Source organism: Halichoerus grypus, chromosome 8 (assembly GCF_964656455.1).
Source record: "Halichoerus grypus chromosome 8, mHalGry1.hap1.1, whole genome shotgun sequence".
NCBI lineage: Eukaryota > Metazoa > Chordata > Mammalia > Carnivora > Phocidae > Halichoerus > Halichoerus grypus.
The window spans coordinates 63,623,163-63,642,931 of NC_135719.1; the positions used below are offsets into that span (position 1 = coordinate 63,623,163).

Consider the following 19,769-nt stretch of genomic DNA (forward strand, 5'->3'; position numbering starts at 1 on the left):
TCTGACTTGGCTCCCTCTAGGAGTACATGATGTGCTATTTTAGTGGTCAGCATTCAGTAAGAAAAGAAATTAGGGATGCCTAATTTGTTAACCGAGCAAAATAAGCCTTCTGCTAAAGGTTCGCCACATCTTACAGCACATGAAGATGCATTGTAATATATTTTATACTTCTTATATAATTCTATTTCTGTGAATTATATTTTTTATCTTGTATTTCTATTTCTGTGTAAATAGGAGTGGTTTAAGTAGATGAGATCTGTACAGACATATTTACACCGTATCTATTACCTATAGAGATGTTGTGTGTATTGATAAATATGTAGTGTATTGTAAGGAACTCCTTTTATAATATGTTTAAAAAACCCTAATATTCATTCTCCTTTTCCCTCTGTCTCTCTGTACGTGTGTGTGTGTGTGTGTGCTGAAACTGAAGAACAGTAAAAATTAAACTCAAGATACTATTATTTATTTCTCTTTTTAGAACTACCTTTTAGTTTTTTAGAACAGTTTTAGATTACCAGAAAAATTAGTGCAAAGAATTTCCCTATACTCTGCACCCATTTTCCTCTATTAACATCTTAACACCAGCCTGGAATCTTTGTTACAATTAATGAACTAATATTGACCCATTATTATTAACTGATGTCCATAGTTTATTTAGATGTCCTAGTTTTTGCCTGATGTCCTTTTTCTGTTCCAGGATTACATCCAGGATACCACATCACATTTAGGAATCACGATTCCTTAGGTTCCTCTTAATTTTCCTTGTTTTTGATGACCTTGACAGTTTGAGAAGTACTGGTCAACTATTTTGTAGGAAGCCCCTCTTGGAATTTGATGTTTCTTTTATGATTATATTTTTCTCATGGGTTTTGTGGAGGAAGACCAGAGAGATGAGGTGCCATTTTTATCACATCATATTAAGGGTACATACTATCAACTATTTCTTTTCAAAAGTAACTTTTTCCTTTATTATGGAAAAATTAGAAAATACAGATTAAGAAAAGAGAAGAAAAGTAAAAGCAACATCATCTTATTTCACCTCCCATGAAGAAAACCACTTTTAACACTTTGGTGTGTAATTTCCACATTATCTGTTTTGTATATTTCTGAAAGATAAAATAATATTGAATATATTGTTTGATAATGTGTTTTTTAAAATTATATTCTGAAATCTATAGATGACAAATATTTTTGTGTATATTTGGATATATGGATGAAGGAACTGCAGTAATACACGTTAATTTTTTTATGCTAAGTAATGCAATATCACAGGCATCTTTGTAGTCATGTCTTTATGCACATTTTAATTTTTATTTTTTAAGATTTTATTCATTTAAGAGAGAGCACAAGCAGGGAGGAGGGGCAGAGGGAGAGGGAGAAACAGGCTTCCTGCCGAGCAGGGAGCCTGATGTGGGGCTTGATCCCAGGACCCTGAGATCATGACCTAAGCTGAAGGCAGTTGCTTAACCAACTGAGCCACCCAGGCGCCCCCACATCTTTATTTCTTTAAGATGTGGGTGAATATCCTCACTAAGAGGTGTGCACATATTTGAGGTTTTTGATACATACTGCTAAGCAGCTCTGTAGTTTGATTATTACCCACATCATATGGCAATACCTATTTCTGTGTGTCCTAGCCGGTGCTGAGAGTTTTCCTGTTTAAAGTTTTCAACATCCCAAAAAAGAAACCCTGTACCTACATTCCTCATACATTCCTCATTACCCCTTCTTGTCCTCACAGCTCCAGGCAATCACTAATCTACCTTCTATCTATGGATCTGCCTCTTCTGTACATTTCACATGAATGGAATTGTATAGTATGTGGTGTTTTGTAACTGGCTTCTTTCACTTAGCATAATGCTTTCAAGGTTCATCCATGTTGCAGCTTGTATCAGTGCCTCATTCCGTTTTGTAGCCAAATAATATTTCATTGTGTGAATATATATCACCTTTGACTTATTCATGCATCAGCTGATGGACATTTATTTGAGTTGTTTCTACTTTTTGGCTATTATGAATAATGCTGCTAGGAATACTTGTGCACAAATTTGTGTGGATATATGTTTTCATTTCTCTTAGATATACAGTGACCCTTGGTCAGTGCATAGGTTAGGGACCCTGACCTGCTGTGTGGTTGAGAATCTGCATATGACTTTTGGCTTTCCAAAAACTTAACTGCTAATAGCCTGCTATTGATGGGAAACCTTACCAATAACATAAGCTGTTGATTAACACATATTTTGTATGTTATATGTATTATATATTTTATTCTTACATTAAAGTAAGCTAGAGAAAAGAAAATATTGAGCCAATCATAAGGAAGAGAAAATACATTTATGATATTGTCCTGTATCAAAAAAATATCCTCGTATAAGAGGACCTGTGCAGTTCAAACCCATATTATTCAAGGACAACTCTTTATCTGGGAGTGGAATTGCTGGGTAATGTGGTAATTCTATGTTTAGCATTTCAAAAAATGGTCATACTGTTTTCAAAGTGGCTGTACCATTTTATATTCCCACCAGCGATGTATGAGGGTTCCAATTTTTTTTAATTTATTCATTCGAGACACAGAGACAGAGCAGGAGCAGGGGGAGAAGCAGAGGGAGAGGGAGAAGCAGACTCCCCGCTGAGCAGGGAGCCCGACGTGGGGCTCGATCCCAGGACCCTGGGATCATGACCTGAACCGAAGGCAGACGCCCAACCATCTGAGCCACCCAGGCGCCCCAAGGGTTCCAATTTTTTTATATCCTTGCCAACACTTGCTATTTGGCTTTGACTTGCTAATGATGTAGTTTTTATTTGATGGCTAATTATGTTGAACATCTTTTACTGTGTTTATTGGCCATTTGTATATCTTCTTTGGAGAGATCTCTTCGAATCTTTAGCCCATTTTAAAATTGGGTTGTCCTTTTATTGGTTTTGAGAGTTCTTTATATATTCTGAATACAAGTCCCTTGTCAGATATATGATTTGCAAGTATTTTCTCCTGTGGGTTCTCTTTTCACTTTCTTGATAGCATCCTTTGAAGCACAAAGGTCTTTAATTTTATGAAGTCAACTTAACATATTTTTTCTTTGGTTGCTTGTGCTTTTGATTTTCTGAGAAACCATTCTCTAACCCCAGGTCCTGAAGATTTATACCTATGTTTTCTTCTCCAAGAGTTTTATCTCTTACATTAGGTCTTGGATTCATTTTGAATTAATTTTTACTATATGATGTGATGTAGAACTTCATTCTTTTGCACGTGAATATCTAGTTGTCCCAGTACCAAAATTGTTTTGACATCCTTGTCAAAAATCAGTTGACTCTAAATATGAGGATCTTTTTCTGGACTCTCACTTCTGTTCCATTGATCTATCTGTCATTATGCCAGTGCCATACTGTCTTGCTGTAGTAAGTTTTGCAATTGGGAAGTATGAATCTTTCAACTTTGTCTTCTTTTTCAATATTGCTTGGGCTATTCTGGGTCTCTTGCATTTCCATATAAATTTTAGGATCAGTTTATCAATTTCTATACAGAAACCAGCTGAGATTTTGATTGGAGTTACATGTAGTCTGTAGATCAAGTTAGAGGAGTATTGCAATCTTCGCAATATTGGGTTCTGATTCCTGAACACAGGATGTCTTTCCATTTATTTAGGTCTTCTTTAATCTCTTTCAGTGTACTACTCATGCATTCTTTGTGTGGTTTTCGGTGTACTAATCATATACTGTTTTTGTTAAATTTACTCCTAAGTATTTTATTCTCTTGGCTATTCTTTTTGCTGGATTGTTTTAATTTTATTTTCAGGTGGTTAATTCTTAGTGTATAGAGATACAATTGATTTTATATATATAGATGTTGTATCCTGACACATTGTTGAACTTGTTAATTTAGTTCAAATAGTTTTTTAGCGGATTCCTTAGGATTTTTTAGGTATAGGATCATGTCACCTGATAGAGATCATTTTATGTCTTTCTTTCCAATCTGGATGCCTTTATTTTTTCTTTGACTAATTGCTCCAGCTAGAATCTCTAGTACAGTGTTGAATAGAAGTGGTAAAAACTGATATTCTTGTTTTGCTCCTCATCTTATAGGGAAGCATTCGCTCATTCTCCATTAAGCATGAATGCTAGCTGTGTGTTTTTCACATATATAGGTGTTCTTTAGACTTTTTTTCACTTAACATTTTGTTGTGAGACTCATGGTGTAGCGTGGAACTGTAGCTCATTCATTTATATATATAGATATTTAGTATCTTTATTTGTATGAATATTCCAGTTTATTTTCCATTCTACTAACTGTAGATTCTTAATGTTACTTCCTAGTACAATGTGCATACATTTCTGTTGGGTATATACTTAGAGGTGAAATTGCTTGTAGTATGTGTATTTCAACTTTAACAGGTAATGCCAAACTGTTTTTCACAGTGGTTGTGCCAATTTACATCTCCATGAGAAGTGTATGAAAGTCTTAGTTGCTCTGTCTCTTTCCTGACACTTGGTATTTTAAGTTTTTTACTTTCAGCCATTTAATGTGTAGTGATATTTTATTGCGGTTTTAATTTGCATTATCCTGGATTACTGATGAGATTGAGCTCCATTGAGAAATACTGTTTATTGGCTTTTGGGTGTGGGGTGTGTGTGTGACTTGTTCGTGTCCCTCCTCAGTTTTTAAATGACTTTGTGTTTGTGTATGCATGTGTTCTGTTGATTTGTAGGAGTTTTTTCTTTTTTTAAAATCTGTTCCAGGTATGAGTTCTTTGAAGGTTATGTGTATTGTAAATATCTTCTCACTTTTTAACCTTTTAATTTGTCTTTTGATGAATGGAAGTTTTTTAGTTTTAGTCAAATTTATCAATCATGGTTAGTGCTTTTTATGTTTCCTTTAAGAAATCTTTCCTGTTGGGGAACCTGGGTGGCTCAGTTGGTTAAATGGCAGACTCTTGGTTTCGGCTCAGGTCATGGTCTCAGGGTCCTGGGATCCAGCCCCACGTCGGGCTCTGCGCTCAGGGGGGAGTCGACTCAAGGATTTTCTCTCTCTCCCTCAGTCCCTCCCCTTGCTCATGCACTCATGTGCCTTCTCTCTAAAATAAATAAATCAATCTTAAAAAAACAAAAACAAAACCTTTCCTGTTATCCTGTGCTGCCTTCCAAAAGCTTTAATGCTTTGCTTTATACTTTAGTTTTACCATCTCTCTGGAATTGCTGTTTCTGTTAGGGTTTTTCCGATTATTCTTGCTTGTTTACACATGCAAATGAACTTTATAATTAACTTGTTCTACTCCAGGAAAAAATCCTGAGAATATTTTTATTAGGATCACATTAAACGTATACATTGACCTAGGGAGAATTGATATTATTATGATGTTGAATTTTTTTTTTTTTTTAAAGATTTTTTATTTATTTATTTGACAGAGAGAGACACAGTGAGAGAGGGAACACAAGCAGGGGGAGTGGGAGAGGGAGAAGCAGGCCTCCTGCCTAGCAGGGAGCCCGATGTGGGGCTCGATCCCAGGACCCTGGGATCACGACCCGAGCCGAAGGCAGACGCTTAACGACTGAGCCACCCAGGTGCCCCGATGTTGAATTTTTTTATCCAATAATATAGCATGTCTTTTCATTTGCTTAAATCTATTTTTGTCTCTCAGGAGTGTTTTTGGAATTTTTTATATTTAGGTTTTTGCACAATTCTTGTAAAAGTGATGCTTAGATATTTTTGTAATAGTAAATAAGGTATTCATTTCTATTATTTCTTCTTGAGTAATGTTTGTACATATGATTTCTATATTTTTTTGTTGTAACCTGTTACTTTTAATTCTCTTATTGTTTGTAGTAGTTTTTTCCATTATATTTTAGGTTTTTCTAGATATAATTATATCATTTGCTAATGGAGATAATTGTAGCTTTTTTGTTTCACTTATGCTCCAACTTGCTTTCTCTTTAAGGTTACATTAGAATTCCTCTATTTTATTTGGGTATTGATAGCGTGAATGCTGTTTTTCAAAGTGACTGTACTATTTTGCATTACCAGAAGCAATGTCTGAGGTTTTTGTTGTTCTACGTTGTTGTTAAAACTTGGTGGTGTTAATCTTTTTTAACTTGAGTATTTGTAGTGTGTGTGTAGTGATAATCTTATTGTGATTTAATTTTTATTTACCTAATGACCAACGATCTAAGCATCTTTTTTTTTTTTTTTTTGAGAGAGAGAGATTATGTGCACAAGGGAGGGGAGGGGCAGAGGGAAGAGAGAGAATTTTAAGCAGGCTCAGGCCCAGCATGGACGAAGCCCAACCCTGGGCTCAATTTCACAATTCTGAGATCATGACCTGAGTCGAAATCAAGAGTTGGACGCTTAACTGACTGAGCCACCTAGACGTCCCTAAGCATTTTTTGATGTGCTTTTCTTTCCCTTTCTTCTTTTTTTCTGATGTGCTTCATTGCCATTTGTTTATGTCGTTTGGTTTTTATTTATTCCAGGATACAGGCCCTTTCTCTGATCTATATGTTGTGAATATTTTCTTCTACTCTGGTTTACCTTATCTTGTTCTTAATGTATCTTTTGAAGAGCAAAAGTTTAAGTTTTTATGAATTCAAATTTATCAGTTATCTCTTTTAAAAGAGTTCCTGGCTTTTTGTTCTAATGTAACTCTGTCACAAAAATTTTCTTAGGACTTTAGAAATTTGATAGTGTTACCTCTTACATTTAATTCATTATGAATTAGTTTTTTAGTATGGTATGAGGTAAGGATTGATGTCCGTTTTTCTTCATATCAGTATCTAGTTGATCTAATACCGTCTGTCAGAAAAACCTCTCTTTTCTCGTTAAATTGCCTTGATATCTTTGTTGATAATTAATTGACCATTTGTGGCCTGTTTCTGTACTCTCCATTCTTTTTTTTTTTTAAGATTTTATTTATTTATTTGACAGAGAGAGACACAGCGAGAGAGGGAACACAAGCAGGGGGAGTGGGAGAGGGAGAAGCAGGCTTCCCGCCGAGCAGGGAGCCCAATGCGGGGCTCAATCCCAGGACCCTGGGATCATGACCTGAGCCGAAGGCAGACGCTTAACGACTGAGACACCCAGGCGCCCCTGTACTCTCCATTCTGTTCCCCTACTCTTTTTGTTAGTAACACTCTTGGTACTATAGCTTTACAGTAAGTCTTGAAATGTGTTGGGCAAGTCCTTCAACTTTCTTTTCAAAATTGTTTTGAGTATTCTAAGTTCTTTGCATTCCAAAATAAATTTAATGATTACCTAGTCAATTTATACAACAAAGTCTGCTGGAGTTTTAATTGGGATTATGTTGAATCTATAGACCAATTTGGGGAGAATTGACATCTTAAGAAATTGCTGTTTGTCATTTATACCTAAATAAAGCTGGAGGAAGAAAAAAATTGAGTCTTCCAATTTCAGAACATGCATGTTGTACCTCTCTATTTATGTCTTCTTTAGTTTCTCTCCAGTAATGTCTTGTAGTTTTTTTTTATAGATAACATTTTCCTTTAGATTGAAGAATTTTCTTGAGCATTTCTTCTAAGCTTCCTTATATGACGATGTCCTTCTATTTACTGATTACAGAATTCTGGATCAATTGTTCTTTTATTTCAGCATTTTAAAGATATGTTCTTCCACTGTCTCTGCCGTTCGTGGTTTCTGAAGAGAAATCCTTGTTATTTGGACCATTATCTTGTGTGTAATGTGTTGTTTTTCTTTTGTTGTTTTCAAGATATTTTTCCCCCTTTTCAGCACTTTGATTAAGATGTGTCTTAAGTGTTTTTTGGTTTTTTAAGTTCATTTCATTTTGGGTTCACTGAGTTTATTGAAAATGTGAATTTATTATGTCTTTTACCAGATTTGTGAAATGTTGACCATTATTCAAATATCTTTTCTGTCCCTGCTTCTTTCTTCTCTCCTATTCTAGGTCTCCAATTATACAATTTAAATTTTTTTTATATTGTCCCACAGTTCCTGAGACAGTTCATTTTTTTCCAATTTCTTTTTCTGTTTTCATATTGGATAATTTCTGTTGAGCTATTTTCTATGATTACAACTCACTAAAAGCTCAATGGTCAGCATGTTTTAGCAATAAAGTATGTTTTAATTAAAGTTTGTATATTGTTTTTTAGACATAATGCTGTTGCTCACTTAGTTGACTTCATCTGAGTCACTTTACTGCAATATTTGCTTTACTGTGGTGGTTTGCAACCAAATCTGCGATATCACCATGGTATGCCTATATTAGATGTTTTTATGTTGTGTAGAAACTTGTATAGGTGTTTCAAATCTCAGTTTATTTGTCCAAGCCTTTGCCACATTGGTTTGAATCTGTCCTTGTATGCATAGCTCAAAAGTTAGTCATTGTGAGATTTGTGTGTGTGGTTCAAATTTCAGTTAAATTCTCCAAATATTTGCTCTGCTGGTTTGTGGGTCTGTTCTGTGCATGCATAGTTCAGGGCTTAGACTAAGGCTTGTACATATTTATGTACAGAATTCATGACTCCTTTCTCTGGTTCTCTCCTCTCCAGGAGTCTTCCTGTGCTCTCTTTTTATCTTGGTTTTCAGCAATTTGATGTTAATATAACTTATGGTGGTTTTCTTCATTTTCTGCTTGAGATTCATTGAGCTTATAGGTTTTAATAGGATTTTAATTTTCATCAAATAGAATTTTGTTCATTAAAAAAATTTGGGAAGTGCCTGGGTGGCTCAGTTCATTAGGCATCTGCCTTCGGCTCAGGTCATGATCCTAGGGTCCTGGGATTGACCCCTCTGTTGAGCTCCCTGTTCAGCAGGGAGTCTGCTTCCCCCTTTCCCTCTGCCCCTCTCCCGCTTGTGCTTGCTCTCTCTGTCTGAAATAAATAAAATCTTTAAAAAAATAAATTTTTTTTCTCTGTCCCCTTCCTCTCTCCTCTTCTGGGATTTCAGTTACAATGGGGTTAGAAAACTTAACATGCTCAGTATATTTCTGTTTTAGTCTTCTTTCTGTGTTTAATTTTGTAGAGTTCTATTGTTACGTCTTTATGTCTGCTGATCTTTTCTGCAATATTAAATAAGCTGTTAATCTCATCAAGGATATTTTTCATTTCAGATGTTGTAATATTTAGTGAAAGTTCACTTTGGGTCATTTTTATATCATTTATTTCTTATTGTGTTCATGTTTTTTTTCTTACCTTGAACATATAGAATATAATTAATTCTACTGCCAGCATCATTGCTGGGTCAGTTTCTATTGATTGATTTTTCTCCTGGTTATGGTTTATATTTTCTTTCCTTATTTGCATGCCTCATAAATTTTGACTGGATGCTGGGTATTTTGAATTTTATGTTTGAGATGTTAGATTTTGTTGTATTTATAAAAACATTGTTATTCTTTTTCTGTGGCACACTTAAGTTTCCTGGAATCCATTTGGTCCTTTTAAGCCTTCTTTATAGGTTTTGTTCGGTCAGATTTAGAGCAGACTTTATTTAACCTGAGGCTAATTTGGCCCCATTACTAAGGCAGTATTTAATATTTTGTGAATTAGGAGGTCTTTCCACTATGGTTCATTGGAACCCCCAGTATTCCCAGCCCTATTCCTTTCCTGTGGTTTCCCTGGCCTTGCAGTAATATTCTCACATGGATATACAGATCTCTAGAGCTCTTTCTGTGTAGTTACCTTTCCCATAGTATTTCCCTCATCAAATTCTAACCGTTTTGTCCTTCCCAAACTGAACTCTGCAACTTGGTGAGATTGCTAGGCAGTCTTTGGCTTTTCTCTCCCTGTGCCGCAGGCTGGAAATTTCCCAGGGAGAAAGGAAGGATCACAGGGCTCACCTTGTTTTCCTTTTCTGAAGGATCATGATGCTCTGCTGCCTGTTGTCTAATGATTGAAAATGATCATTTCATATATTTTATTTGGCTTTCTTGTTTTTTAAGGCAGGAAGAGAAATCTGGTACTTTTTTTTTTTTTTTTAATTTTTTTATTGTTATGTTAATCCCCATACATTACATCATTAGTTTTAGATATAGTGTTCCATGATTCATTGTTTGTGTATAACACCCAGTGCTCCATGCAGAACGTACCCTCCTCAATACCCATCACCAGGCTAACCCATCCCCCCAACCCCCTCCCCTCTAGAACCCTCAGTTTGTTTTTCAGAGTCCATTGTCTCTCATGGTTCTTCTCCCCCTCCTGCTACATTCTTCTTCTTCTTTTTTTCTTTCTTAACATATATTGCATTATTTGTTTCAGAGGTACAGATCTGAGATTCAACAGTCTTGCAAAATCTGGTACTTTTAATCTATTATGGCAAGGAGCAGAATTCTCATCTCATTCCAGTTTTGAAATTTATTGAAACTAAAGTTGGAATTAAATTAGCATGGTTTTATTTTTGTTATTTTTGCCCCAGTTGCTCAGATAACCACCCAGACTTGTGTATAAATAAAAGAGATACAGGGGTGCCTGGGTGGCTCCGTCGGTTGAGTGTCTGCCTTCGGCTCAGGTCATGATCCCAGAGTCCTGGGATCGAGCCCCGCATCGGGCTCCCTGTTCAGTGGGAAGCCTGCTTCTCCCTCTCCCTCTGCTGTTCCCCCTGCTTCTGTGCTCTCTCTCTGTGTCAAATAAATAAATAAAATCTTTTAAAAAAAAAAAGATACAGAAATTGTTAGGATGACTTACTTTTCACTGCCTCCTTTATTTTCGTGTTGTTTCTCTTAGGGTCATAAAGGGCATACATATACAGCAGCATGCAACTTAACCAAAAGCAAAAAAAGCATGCCATATTGAAGTTCACATGGTTGAACTCCTTTCAGTGAGGCAGGTGGTCTAAGCATAATAATAGTCTTCTTATGAATAGACTTCTGTATATGGGGACATAGCAAGGGTGATACCCTTGTGTATGACAGAACTTAAAATTGTTTTTGAAATACTAGTGTATAGTTGTATAGGTCACAAAATATGGTCACAACTGCGGTTAGTTTCAAGGACTAACCATGCTTGATTTGTTACTTGCTTTAACATTAAATATGATAACTTCTCCATTAGCATTGTACAGCAAGAAGAGCCAAAGGACGAGCTTTCCAAAGATGAGGTCATTCTGAAGCTGAAAGCAGAAGTGCAGCGTTTGCTGGGGAGTAACGCGGTGAAGCGTCATCTGGTGTCTCAGTTACAAAATGATCTCAGAGACTGTCGTAAGAAAATGGAAGCTCTCCAACAAGCAGAGAAAGATGAAAAAAGCATCACAGTTGAGGTTTGTAGAATTTGTAGAGTCAAAAACCCATTTTTAAAAGGTTTAATAAAGAAAATGCTTACAATCTTCACATTTAAATCAAACCTTTGTCTTCCAGGGTTTCATTTGACGTTATTTAGAAGTAAAGTATAAAGAAGGGAATACCACATAAAGTAATATATTTTCTAGTTCCTCTTGGCATCTCGTAAATGAGATGCTAATTAGGTAAAATTCCTTTACCATAAATCCAAGGAAGCAGTCTACATAACAAAGTATCTGCATTTCCTCAAGATTGGCTTGTACCAACAGTGTTCTAGTCTTTTTTTTTTTTAAGATTTTATTTATTTATTTGACAGAGAGAGACAGCTAGAGAGGGAACACAAACAGGGGCAGTGGGAGAGGGAGAAGCAGGCTCCCGGCTGAGCAGGGAGCCTGATGCGGGGCTCGATCCCAGGACCCTGAGAACATGACCCGAGCTGAAGGCAAGCACTTAACTGACTGAGCCACCCAGGTGCCCAACAGTGTTCTAGTCTTAAGTTCTCCTCAACTAGATCCTTCAGCATTTTGTCCGTGAGATTTCTCTGGCCCATGTTCCTGTAATAAACGTCATTCTGTATAAGGAAATTAATTATGTAGTGGTGGTGTTATGAGTCGGAAAGTCACAGAAACCACTTAAGTCAGAATCACTGACTCCACTTTTATATCCTTCAGTTAGTGTCCTCACTTTACAGATGAGGAATATGAAGCTGGAGGAAATAGTAATTTAACCAACAGGTATTTTTTTTAGATAAACACTCAAGTTGACAGTCATCTAATTAGCCCATGGACACCTTCAAACTATGCCTTTGCTTATTTCCCACATTTCTAATGAGCTTTCTACTTAAGTCTATAACATCAGAAAGCAGGGTTGGGAGGTATATGGAGTAAGAGCAAATCGTTCTGCTTAAGCTTTTTTTTTTTTTTTGTAAAGCTACTCTGTGCAAGGTCTTGTGGGATTCAGTGGAAAGAAACAATGGCCATTCCTTGAAGGAATTTAGAATCTAGAACAGCACTATCCAGTTGAAATATAATAGAGCCACATATGTAATTTGAAATGTTCTAGTAATCCCATTAAAGTAAAAGTAATGGTGAAATTAATTTTAATAATATATTTTATGTAACCCAATATATTCAAAATATTCTCAGTATGTAATCAATATAAAATTATTAATGAGATGGTTTGCGTTTTTTTTTTAAGATTTTTTTTTTTTTATTTATGTATTTGAGGGAGAGAATGAGAAAGAGAGAGAGAGCACATGAGAGGGGGGAGGGTCAGAGGGAGAAGCAGACTCCCCGCTGAGCAGGAAGCCCGATGCGGGACTCGATCCTGAGACTCCAGGATCATGACCTGAGCCGAAGGCAACTGAGCCACCCAGGCGCCCGAGATGGTTTGCATTTTTTATGTTTGTGACAAGTCCTTGAAATCTAACATGTATTGTCCACTTACAGCACATTTCAATTTGGACAAGACACATTTCTATTTTTTATTTAAATTCGATTTAATATATGCTGTATTATTAGTTTCAGAGGTAGAATTTAGTGAGTCATCAGTTTCATACAAAACCCAGTGCTCATTATTTCAAGTGCCCTCCTTAATGCCCATCACCCAGTTACCCCATCGCCCCACCCACCACCCCTCCAACAACCCTGTTTGTTTCCTATAGTTAAGAGTCTCTCATGACTTGCCTCTCTCTCTGTTCTCATCTTATTTTATCTTTCCTTCCCTTCCCTTCCATTCATCTCTTTTGTTTCTTAAATTCCACATATGAGTGAAATCCTATGGTATTTGTCTTTTTCTGACTTATTTCACTTAGCATAATACCCTTAGCATAGTTCCATCCACATCATTGCAAATGGCAAGATTTCATTCTTTTTGATGGCTAATATTCCATTGTGTGTGTTTGTGTGTGTGTACCACATCTTCTTTATCCATTCATTTGTCAATGGACATTTTTCAAGTGCTCAATAACCATATGTGGTTAATGGCTACCATATTCAACAGTACAGATCTGTAAGGAGATGGACATATATAACTTCGTGTAATAAGGATGATACTAGTTGCAAGGTGCTCTGAGAAGGAATGACTAACCAGGCATGTTTGTAGGGGAGATGGTAAGGCAAGCCTTAGTGAGGTCTTTAAGGAGGGAATGTTTGATCTCTGTCCTGAAGGATAAATGCAGGAAGAAACATTTCAGCCTTGAGCCAAAGTATATAAAAGGATATAGCAAATAAACTGGTGTGACTAAGGAGTAGGGCATGTGAATAAAAGTCTATATTGTATAAGCTCAATCTTTCTGGAATCTTTGAAGCCACAAATATATAGATACTATATCAATTTTTGGAATAATATCATAGCTGGCATTAAATCCTGAGGTTAATGAAATAATATTGAGCTTCTCTGCTTGCTATAGGGATGTTAAGAGAAAGAACATGTCAATTTAAACTTCCTTGGATATTTTTTTAAAGAGAACTAGGTCATCAAAATCCTTTCTTAAAGCCTTTCTAAGTATTGAAAAGGCAAGCAAAAATATTTATATAATCTTACTTGGCATGTTTCTTTTATGAACATTTAAAAGTATTGTTGTATTTATTGCTTTATAACCTTGTAGTATATTTTATGTTTGCTCATATCCATCTTATACAGAACAATTAAAGATTATCACAGAGAGTCTGTTGTTTTTGCTTTCATATCATTTGACTGTTCAAACAGTGCTGCTCTCTGACATTTCCAGGATCATAAGTGATGAAGATTAGGAGCTTGTCCATATGCAGCACTATGCACTGATTGGGAGTGGACCAAATCCTGTGCTGTTCATTCCAATTGAACAACTGGGCCATTAAGGTAGAATGTAGCAAAGGTCTTAGGAAGATCAGTCTAGCAGTCAGGACCCATATCCACACTGATTTTTTTGATTATTCTGTAATAATAGAATAGAGAGGCCTTTCTGTATCTGATACTCAGTAGAGATCATTACCTAACCACGAGCTGTGGTTAAAGCCATACTCTGATTCCAAGGTACTTGATAGGCAATGCTCAGTAGCCAGCTCAGAAGGTTCCTAGCCAGAATCTTTTTAGACATAGGAATTAGGAAGATAATGTGAGAATTGGTGTATTACGTGTCTTGTTTTCTTGTAGGTAATGTCCTTAGTATTCCAACTCTAAAAGAGGTTTCATTGTAACACTCAAGTGGTCCTTTCCTTTTTAAAGATCTTCCTAAGGGTTTTTGTGCTGATAGGTACAAGTACCTAGTCCTTGTGTGTCTGCGGTGTGATAATATGTCAAAACTGAGTGTAATAGCTAGCTGTGAAAATTGTTTTCCCATGTATCAGTATGATGTTATTTTCAATCATTTCATTTCATAGTAATAAAAACTCGCCGGTGGGGAAGGAAGCACAAATGAGTATCATAAACTTTAAAAAGTTGAGGCCAAGTTAAAAAAATGAAAGCCATTCTAATGAGTCAGTAAAATCCTTGAAAGTCTGATTAGTACCCCTACATCTGGAGAGAAGGTAACAGTAGGTATTCGTAGCTCTTCTCTTTTCTGACTAGAGTAGAAGCAGTGGCTTCTGGGCAGTGGGGGCAAGTGAAAGGGGAAAGTCAACAACCGGAGCAGTCTCCCTGTAAAGAAAAGCGAAGGCTCTGAATTGGAAGACTGAACCAGAGCCTTGGTGTTCTGTCACCCCACACGTGAGTGAGACGCACATTACCTGCCCAATGAGGAGAATGAATCTTGACATAGGATATTTTTTAGACATTGTGAAAGAGAGCTCAGACTTCAGGTAAATACCTAAACCAACCAGTCAAATGGAGTAGATATTTAAAAAAAAAAAATCTCTGTGGCCCCTGCAATGAATAAAGAACTCATAAAGGTAGATAAGGAAGACACTCAGAGGTGAGAGGAAAAGAGAAGTCGTATAAACAGGCAAATCTGGGAAGATGAAAAACAGATGAATAGTGAAGGTATGTAAGAGGTTCTGCTGTGATGACAGTGCAAGCAATGCAAATGGAAGCACTTGTTGGCTACCCTTGCCCCATCAACTACAGTAATTATTTCAAGACAGCACTGCCATGGAGGCAAAGAGAGTTGGGCAGATTCTCTCAAACTGTCTGACAGTGTACATTGGCATGACCTTGTGGGAAACAATTTGCCAAAGTCTGTCATGAGCCTTAAAAATTGTACTGTTGAATAAAATACAGATCTATGAGTTAATACTGATTATACAAACAAATAAGTACAGAAATAGAATAGATGCTAAACTTACTGGGTGTAAGATAAAAAATAGAATATTTGCATAGTCTCAAAGTATCTCATAAGCTTATTCCTAATAAATAGAAAAATTGTGACTACAGTGAAGGTGCCTGCAGACACCACCTTCATTTATTGATCATCATCAGTGATGACACACATTGATATCATGTGTTTCCTGAAGAGTACACACATCACTTCTGTGGCATTCATGCCAAAAAATGGATGGCTGGGTGATAGACATTGGGGAGGGTATGTGCTATGGTGAGCACTGTGAAATGTGTGAGACTGTTGAATCACAGACCTGTACCTCTGAAAGAAATAATACATTATATGTTAAAAAAAAAAAAAAAGATCGTAGGAAGGGAAAAATGAAGGGGGGGAAATTGGAGGGGGAGACGAACCATGAGAGACTATGAACTCTGAGAAACAAACTGAGGGTTCTAGAGGGGAGAGGTGTGGGGGGATGGGTTAGCCTGGTCATGGGTATTAAAGAGGGCCCGTTCTGCATGGAGCACTGGGTGTTATACGCAAACAATGAATCATGGAACCCTACATCAGAAACTAATGATGTAATGTATGGTGATTAACATAACAAAATAAAAAAAAATGTAAAAAAAAAAAAAAGGATGACCTGAATTTAATAATGAAGTAATATCAAAGAAACCCACATTGAAAGACATCTTACAAAATAACTAGTTGACACTTTTAAAAAAAAGTCATAGGTTTGAAAGACAAAGACTGAACTGTTGCTAGATTGAAGGAGACTAATGAGACATGACAACTAAATGCAATGTGGAATTGTTGATTGGATCCTGAACTAGAAAAAGGACGTGAGAAGAAGATTGGAGAATTTTGTATGGGGTCCGTAGATTAGTTAGTAGTACTGTATCCTCGTTAATTTCTTGGTTCTGATCACTGTACTATGGTTATATTTGGGGGCGGTGATAAAAGTTATATGGAAATTATTTGCACTGTTTTTGCAGTTTCTTCGTAAGTATGAAATTAGTTCAAAAGCAGAACTTGGAATTTTTTAAAAACCTGAAAAACTTTTGATTTCTTTTTAACATTTAGACTAAAATAGAGACCTCAGAAAACCCAACTAATCAATTATGGCCTGGCTCTTCTACTTCTGATACCATTGTCAAAGATGACATTCTGCGACTTAAAAATGAAATTCACGTTTTACAACAACAAAATCAGGTGATTAAAAAAGTTTCCTATATTTTGTGAGAATTTTTATGACCTCACTAAATTCAAAGGATATAACAGACTTTTCAAAAATCCAGAGGCGATGTGATTTAGTAGACAGCTTTATTAGTAGGTGAATAAGGATTCCAGTCATTTCCCTTTATTGGTCATGAGATAGTAGTTTCATCAGAAGGTAAATTAGTGTAATTCCAGTTTCCTGTCTATAGAGAAACATGGCTACTAGAGGTGTTCTTCTCTTGACCAAAAAGTTAAACCTTGTTTATTTATATAGCTGTGATGATTATTGGATTCTAAGACTTATTTTTAGACATCAGTTAGCTAATACTTATCTGGTTAAATGTTTTCATTCCATATGGTTCAAAATGAATTCAAAATTTTAAGTCTTAATGCTATCAGAAAGCTACTTGTCAAATAAATGAATCTATACTCTTCCAAGGCTTAAAGAGACTTTGTAGGATTATGAAAATGATACATAAATGTTACAGGGTAGAGATAAAGCACAGAGGATATTAAAAGATAAGATTGGACTAATCAGTGAAAATAATGTTTATTTCCTCTAACTACTTTATTCTTTTGTATCTAGGAACTTAAAAAAACTGAAGAAAAACTGAGAAATACAAATCAAGACTTATGTAGTCAGATGAGACAAATGGTACAAGATTTTGACCGTGATAAACAGGAGGCTGTGGATAGGTAAAGTCTATATAGAGGTCTAATGCCTGCCTCCACCTTCCATCCCCCATGCCCCCATGCTAAAAAAAAAAAAAAAAAAAGATTCAAGAGAAGTTATGGAGTGAACCCTCCCTGCTGAGATCTTAGACTGAAGAAGAGGAGTCTCTGGCTTCTCAAATTAGAATTCGGAACCCATTTTCCATGGGAATGATGTTATGTAGTGGGTCGGGTTCTATAGCACCATCAAAACTGTAGTTCATTGAAATAGTATAGCTTTATGGTTTTTATAGACTGTCTGGGAAACTATTCTTTATAAGGAAGAAATCTGTGGGAGGGAGTATGTCTTCCAAATACCAAATCATAAACTTGGTAACAGATTTTTGGAACATAACTTACTTGTGAGTTGGGTACTGCTAGTATTTATGTTTAATATAGATACTTTGGAATTTTGGAACTATACCCTATTATTTCAATTAATTTTTTGTAAATAGTCCTCAACTAAAGACTATTATCTGAAGGACGGGAGCATTCTCATATCCAAGTTTCTAATTTTTCTCTAGAAACATTTGAAGAAAATTTGGAAGATTCTTTAAGCTCATCCATTGGGAATTATTACCACTTTTGCTTGGGGAAAACCAACCTGACCTTAATTACAATTTGCATCAGAGGTTGGAAGTGGGTAGGGAAGGAAGAAAAAGAAACCAGTTACTTCATCTTGGTGTTTCTACTAACGCTGGGTACTGCCATAGATTCTACTGTCCGCTCTCTGTTTCTAGGTGTGAGAGGACTTACCAGCAGCACCATGAAGCCATGAAAGCCCAGATACGGGAAAGCCTGTTAGCAAAGCATGCTTTGGAGAAGCAGCAGCTCTTTGAAGTTTATGAGGGGGCTCGCCTGCAACTTAGGTGAGAACGAGAGTGTAGCTGCCCTTTAAGCTGTAGAGACAGTATTCTCCTGTTCCGTAGTTGAGAGGGAAATTGTTTTGCAACCCTTGTATTGTTCTGCGGTCATTTAGTTGCCGGTGTTGTGTATCCAAGGTCTGACTTAGATAAGACGAATAAGGAGATGGCCGCCGTGCAAGAATGTTACCTGCAAGTGTGCAGAGAGAAGGATGGTCTGGAGTTGGCTCTCAGGAAGACCACTGAAAAGGAGCAACAGGCTCAGGAGAAGGTACGGGACAAGCTCATGTTGTCTTTGCTCCATCTCATTCCTCTGGCCTCATTGCTGTCATGGAAACCAGTCCACTTGTTCTCTTGTGACCCGGAGATGGCATACGGAGAAGTCTCTTTACTTTTGGCTGTATCACACCAATACAACTTACAAAATATAGTAAATATTGAGATGATTATTAAAACCTGAGTAGAAAATGGAATACATATAGGAGAAATGGATTCTTCCTTATATATTTATCCTAAGAGGCAAAACAGGTTCTAAAAATAAAAAAATAAAATAAACAAGAGTGGCCCCAAGTCACTGTGAGTCTGAAACCCAGGGATCCTCGTTTTGCAATCATTTGTTGGCTGCAGGCAGACCTACCTAGTCCTGTGAGCACTGCACAAAAGATTCCCTCAGACACATTTTCCTCTGACCCACTTCTCTCTCAGTACCTAAGTATCATTTTCTTCTTCTGGGGAGAAGGGCAAGAATTTGAACTTGGGACTTATGACAGGGAAGGTGGTGATATGGAGCTACGGAGAGCAAAGTCACACTGTTAGTGTGACCCGATCTTTCGGGGAAGTTCTCACTTTTAGGGAAGCCGGAGGGGCTGCTCTACTCCCTCCTCCTGCCTGAATCTTCCAAGTTGCCATTGGTGAGTGTCCAGGAGTAAAATCACACGTAAACAGTCGCCCCTCTTTTCTTCCCTGTTCTGGCCAGAGTCTCATCCAGACGCATGTCTGACTCTCCCTTCCACTTTGGACCAGCCTACAGACCACAATTTGAAAGCCACCTGCGTCAAGATTAGGAAATATTTTTAAAGGCTTGAGTAAATGTTCTATACAGAGGTTTTCTGAACAAAGTTACATTAAAGCAGGCTATTGCTACTACAGACTTAAAAAGAATTAGTAAAGAGCAGGTGAGGAATTCAGCTCATTTAATATTTTGATTATTTTTGAATAGATTAGTATGGTAAAAAACATGCCATGTGTACATTATCATCTAATGGAAGAAGAACTTCTAAAGGGAGCTATTTTAGTTAGTGCTGGCAATATAAAAGTTAGAAGGGTTATTAAATTACTTAGAAATTAAGGACTTAGCTTTCAGTAATGTTTAAAAAAATTAAAATAGGGAGAAGATCTCTCCTGTGATTCTTTCTTTTTAAATATATAAATTGACAAAGAACAGAAGAACGATTCTCAGGTGCTTGGGTGGCTCAGTCGTTAAGCTTCTGCCTTTGGCTCAGGTCA

The 19,769-nt window shown here is 36.6% G+C and overlaps 1 protein-coding gene across 1 annotated transcript in view; it reads left to right on the plus strand.

Moving 5' to 3' along the window:
- CEP152 (centrosomal protein 152) overlaps positions 1 to 19,769 on the plus strand; it is an 87,690-nt gene that overhangs the window by 34,134 nt on the left and 33,787 nt on the right. The window contains exons 13-17 of the mRNA XM_036075964.2: positions 11,011 to 11,215; positions 16,555 to 16,683; positions 17,276 to 17,385; positions 18,141 to 18,269; positions 18,402 to 18,534. Coding sequence (XP_035931857.2) covers positions 11,011 to 11,215; positions 16,555 to 16,683; positions 17,276 to 17,385; positions 18,141 to 18,269; positions 18,402 to 18,534 — 706 coding nt within the window. The remainder of the gene's footprint in view (positions 1 to 11,010; positions 11,216 to 16,554; positions 16,684 to 17,275; positions 17,386 to 18,140; positions 18,270 to 18,401; positions 18,535 to 19,769) is intronic.